General features: G+C 36.8%; 1 protein-coding gene across 1 annotated transcript in view; it reads right to left on the bottom strand.

Annotated features, from left to right (window-relative positions):
• Positions 1 to 1601, bottom strand: part of BSL1 (BRI1 suppressor 1 (BSU1)-like 1) — a 155569-nt gene extending 153968 nt beyond the window's left edge. Inside the window, 2 exon segments of the mRNA XM_089452514.1 lie at positions 270 to 330; positions 975 to 1601. Coding sequence (XP_089308640.1) covers positions 270 to 330; positions 975 to 1242 — 329 coding nt within the window. The 5' untranslated portion in view covers positions 1243 to 1601.
• Between the last annotated feature and the right edge of the window lie 4399 nt (positions 1602 to 6000).

The following is a 6000-nucleotide window of genomic DNA, read 5'->3' on the forward strand; positions in this document are numbered from 1 at the left end:
GTTATTATTTAACAACCGAAATTTCAGTTAAAAAATGTGGAATGGGAGACTTAAAAAGTTAAAAACTAAAATCAATCAAGAGTGTTGAAATATAAGCATTTTAGACGATTAACAGGGTAGAATGCGATACTGCTTCATATCGCATCTCAATTAAACTGTTTATGCAAAGCAGCCCTAAAATAAAATGAATGGTCTGTACAAAGCAGTCCAAAAAGAAATTAACTGTCTGTGCGAAACAGCCCCGAAAACAAAATAAAGTTCACAAATACCTTTTCCATTTCCTGGAAAGCACATCGTAAACATGCACTGCATTTGTAACACCCGCTAATCCTGAGATACAATACAAAGAATTGATTGTCAACCATTACAGAAGCTTAAACATTTAACGACTGCGAACCTGCTCACGCATTTCAATTAAACATTGCAGTAACAATTTACCAAGCAAAGTTACCGAAATTTTCATAAACTTGACAAATTTATAAACTAGTGGAAGTTGACGAAACCTTAGAGAACTTCAGTCAATTTACATAAAATCCTGAAACCTTAGAGAACTTCAGTCAATTTACATGAAATCCTGAAACCTTAGAGAACTTCAGTCAATTTACATGAAATCCTGAAACTTCGGAGAACTGCGGTCAATTTACATAAAATCCTGGAAAACTTAAAGAACTGCTTTCGATTTACATGAAATCGTGAAACATTCCCGCAGACTTTTAACGAAAAATATCTTAGACACAAATTTCCATTTTTAAATTTCCGCAATTTTCATAGACTTATGAAACTTAGATACTAAAATTATCTAAGAAGTGCGATCGCGGACACTTTAAAGCAATCATTTCTTTAACAGATTTACAGGTTAGAACTTTCAAGAAGTACGCAAACGCGCATTGTTGAGGTAAGCCATAAGATTCCACTAACAATCTCTGAGCCCAGACAGCAAAAATTCACAGGAAACATAAAACACAATAACATACTTATCCCCCCGCCGAGAGCAGAGGAACCGTCCTCAATTGCAGTAGCGCCGCCGAACAGAATAAGTCTCGGTCCAACGTAATCTGGCGAGTCGCGATTTCCAGTGCCTGCAACGGCCGTCAACGTATGCCCGCACCGCGGCCCGGGCGCATCTTCCTCCGAGTCCCAGCTTGCATCCACCGGTCTGTAAGGAGACGGAAGAACCGGCGCAGGCACAGGCAAGGGTTTTGGTCCCATAGCTGCTCCTCCTCCCCGCTTAGATAGTACCATAGGTAACCGCCTGCCTGAAATCCCTATTCCCTCTGCCAGTCATGCTGAAAAACAGAAAAAGGCTTGTCTTCATGATCCATGCCTTATTTTCCATCCGGCCATATTGAGTTCGGAAGATTCTGGGCAGTTGATGAGAAATTCAAACGGAAACCCTTGGCAATAGGATTCGATCCCTTGACCTGTCCGCTTCTGTGCTCTGCTGGCTTCTGCTGAGGTTCAACTCCTGCTCAATCTGCGGACTTCACACGCACTAAGCTAAAAGTCAATTCATGGAATGCATCCAACCCAGGCCACGGCGGATTGAAACACAATTATTTTACTCGCTGATAAAAGTCCAAGTCGGTTCTGCCAACAAGTAGACTACGGTCCCATGACGACACGGAGGCTCTTTTAACCTATGACCAATAGGTCACGCTTTCCGGAGGCGGCGATGGTATATCCGTTATTTACAGGACGTGCTTTGAAGGCCGTTTCGCGGTCGCGTGGGGTCGTCAGGGATTTGTTGTTACCAGGTTTGGAACGATATGTCAAGAATATGTGGACGGCGATGATTTTAATGTGAAAAAGGCCTTCGAGGATTGAAGAGTTAAAGCATGAGTCAGCAACGTAGTTGTCTTGTCGAAGCCCGAGTAAACGAGAGATTATGTGGCAGGCTTGGTAATATTGATGCCGAACTTTCTTAAATTACCGCAGGTGAGTTGTCATCCGTGAAATTGTCGCGTCTCAACGTAGTGACCGCTATTTTTATTATTCCATTTAGTGCCGTCATACGATCATCACATATTGCTGTCTATTTTAAGCTTTGCGACAAATATCACATTAAATTTATTTATGGGATGGAGAGAAGGGAGAGAAGAGGAGAGTTTTCCTTTTGCCTTCCTCCTCTCTTACAGCCCTGGTCTCAAATTTTATTATCTCTCCATGGTAGGTAGGTAGCATGTCAATAATTAAGTACAATAATGAGGCTTATTTAATGAGGTGTTTGTAGTGTGCAGAGGGATGGTGTCAAATTGGGATAGATTTATTTTTTTATGTGTTATTAAATTTAAATTTTGTTAATAGAGTTAAGTTTGAAGTTTTGAATTATATTTTTTTTTGCAATAAATTAAATTCAAATTATTGTGTCACATTTTAAAGGTAGTTTTATTTACAATAGTAGTTAGTGTGTTTTTATAGCCATGTTTGCATTCTAGAAGACTTTCATAGACATGATTTGTTGTCCTCCTGCATTGTGTTTTTAAAACCATTTGTGTGTGTTGTGTTTTCTTGTTCAATGTGTTGTGATGACAACCCAAGCTTGACCTTTTATTATTGGTGGTTGGCTCCTTTCACATGTATTATGGTATTGTTCATAGACAACGGTGCATTAGTGTGTGCTACCTCTTAGTGGAGTTCCCATCCTTTTTGTTGGCCCGACGCTAGTGTGTTCTAACATGATTTAGGGATTCTTCACTCTAAACGGATGCAAGCCTTAAGAGTGTGCTCTTCCCTGCACACAGTATCGACAATTTTGTCTAGCTTTAAAGTTTGGGCTCATGATATTACCTAGTATATCCTTGAGTTTTTATAAAGAGATTGTTTTTTTGTCCATAATGTTGTATTGTTTTCTCACTCTAATCTAGGATGTAAAGGGGCAATGTTGGAGCTTATTTTTTTAGTTTTTACTTATGTTTTACTTGTGCTTGTGGCTTAGATATCCAAAAACTTAAAAAATAAAATGTTTCATTCATTTGATAAAATTATGATTAATGTGATTGCATTATGGTGATGTTCAAGTTACGTATTTAACAATGTATTTCATCAGATGAGTTGTATAAACTCAATATGTTCACTTAAGGTTATATTTGATAAGATTGAATGTGGAAATATGATAAACATATATGGATCTACAAACTCAGATGAATATGCTAGTGTCTTAATGGTGAAATATCTCTTAGACAAAACATGAATACATGTTAAAGCCTCGCAAATGTAAAAGTGAAATGAGTGAATCACTTTCATAAAGTGTGATCCTTTAGACTCCCTTATAAATTGTTGGGATTTCCATGGCTAATAGTATTTTGTGGTCTACCATTCAAAGAACCCCTTTCTTGGTTGAAATTCATTGATAATGCATCTCCATATTATCATTAGATGAGGCATTTCCCCATTACTCTAAAATTAGAATTCTACTTATTAAATTTGGAGCTTTAATTGAGACCTCAAGAGATATATTTTCTTCAATGAGATTGATTGGAAAGTTGCGCTCTTATATAATGGTGACTTCATTGTCCTTCCCACTATAAAGGGTTTGACATTTTATGCATATGGTTACTTTGTCTATTGTATGGGAAATACAGTATAAGGGAAAGTCATGTTTAGTTGTAGTTATATACTTTGTTGTTTCTTTTTAAGAATTTGGTTTTGTGTTTTACAGTTAAAAACACTCACTTTAAGAGATGCACGTGGATGTTTCCTTATGGCATAATGTAACTTGAATGACTTTCTTTTAACATTTTCAATACTTGTACATTTTTATATATTTGTTGTTTTATATTTTCCATAAATATGTTTAGCCTTTTTAAATATTGATAATAATAAAATAATATAGAATATGTTCTTGTATCTACTAAGTAAACACGTGTGTGTGTGTATAGGTAATCATCATGAGCACTAGAAAAAAGGGCTACTAGACCTTGCAACTAAGAGTTCAAAGTGAAAAATTTCGCCATATAAACTATGATTAGAAAAAAAAGGTCAGACTTTCAAAGTGGCATATCAGTGGCAACATAATAGTGTGTTAAATAATATAAAATATTACATCAAGAACAATAGGTAACAATACGACATTGAGGAGGGGTGGTAGGTACAAGGGAGCCTTCATTGACCCTAGAGGAAAGGAAGAAAGTAATTATGTATCACCTCAAACAATGAAGCAAAGGCACATGGTGCCTAGCAATGCCTTGAAAGAGCAAAGAGGCATGGGATCAAATGGATCACAATAGTAGGGGATTGATCAATTATAGTGTGTCTTCTCTTCATCTCACATCTCTCAAGTCCACGAGGCTAAATAGGATCATTTAACAAGTCATGGATTTGATAAGGCACTTCGATTTTGGGTCATTCTTCTAGGTTCAACAATCTCTTAATAAGTAAGTAGATTGACTATCAAATATTGGTGCACAATTGAACGAAGGAAGGTCACTATTAAATACAAGATCCTCATTATTGTGCCCATCTCTTCGCATTAAATCACAAACAATGAAGATGAATATGTGGATGCATTATAAGGGATGAAAGTGCACAGAATTAAAGCCACCTCCCGCACCACCATTTACTTACATCAACTTGACACATGATGCAATAACATGGAGGAGGGCCACTAAGTCTTGGATTCAATGGGATTAATTGGCCTTTCAAATTCACCATCCTTTGGAGTTGGCTTGAGGTCAAAAGATAAGCTAGGGAGGATAGTTGAGCTTCTTTCACTAAGTGTTTGTGGATGCTTCTTTTTTGGTGTTTATCCTCCTACTATTGGCAGTGGCTCAATGGAGGAATAGGCATTGTGTTATGTGTAAGCTTGAAAAGTGCCAATGACACGTAAAGGGATTTAAGAAGGGCCTCCCTAAAATCTAACATGAAATAATGAAGGAAACACTAAAATGGAGTGATTCACATTCTATGTAGGAAAATAATTTATAAATTGAAGCTCAAAGGAGAGACAAATTAAAGGTTTAGGGGACTATGCAAACTCAAGCTACATGACACTGAAAAAGCTATGAAAGACTACATGCATGCTCATTATATCAGATATCTAACTCTAGAGAGGAGTTTGGCTGTTATGGTGGCCAAGGTGGATAGTATTGAAAAGGTTTTATTTGCTATCGAAAAAAACACTTGGCACTCTCATCCTCATCTAATTGGTCATCTTGTAAAACTTTGGGAAGTCAACAAGGAGTGTATCTAAGGTGTAAGGGCAACAGTTGAAAATCCAACAATTCTCGTTGAATCATATGTTCTAGAAGGGGTCATTTATGGAATTGCATTTTGAATCTCCAAGCATTATAGAATGTTTTACAAGTTCTTGCTTTTGTTCAGTCAGTTTGTAAGGTAATTCACTTGATGTGATTTTGTACTATCAACATTAGGCCAAGTAGTATAGAAGTCTTTTTGGATCTATAATTGAAAATTTTGATGTGAGTTGAAGCTTCCTTTTTTTAGTTATATTGTGATGCCAAATTATGTGGCCACAACTCTTTCTAATACAAATATATCTATTATTTTTATAAATATATGAATAAAACCAACATGAGAAGATCATCATTATACTTGGGACCAAGGTCCAATAATTTTTGCTCCCATCCATTGTTCACCCTCTGTACAAAAATTGAGGAATAGCATTTTTTGCTTCTAAAATTGCAAGGCATGAGTATGGGTACTTGTCCTTCTTTGGAATATGGATGAGATTAATAGTGATGTAGTTCCCAAGGGTGATGCATTGCTCAACAATGTCAATGGTGAGGGTGTCCCTCAAAGCATTGGTACTGAGTCAAAAGAAAGGAAGAGGTTGTTGCATGGGGCTCCTCGTTCATGGCGCACAACGTACAACCCTAATAACTTTCCAATCAAGCTATATAGTTCATTTCCATCTCCACATTCAACTTGAATGTGAAAGTGGAGGTAGGAATGTATTAATGGCCCTTCATGCTAGGTAGGCATGTCATTATTATGCACATTTTAAAATCATATTCATTTATATTTTTCCTATTCAAGTAAACA

The sequence above is a fragment of the Pinus tabuliformis genome, chromosome X (genome assembly GCF_031772625.1).
Source record: "Pinus tabuliformis cultivar Carrire ecotype Pingquan chromosome X, CPIR1, whole genome shotgun sequence".
NCBI lineage: Eukaryota > Viridiplantae > Streptophyta > Pinopsida > Pinales > Pinaceae > Pinus > Pinus tabuliformis.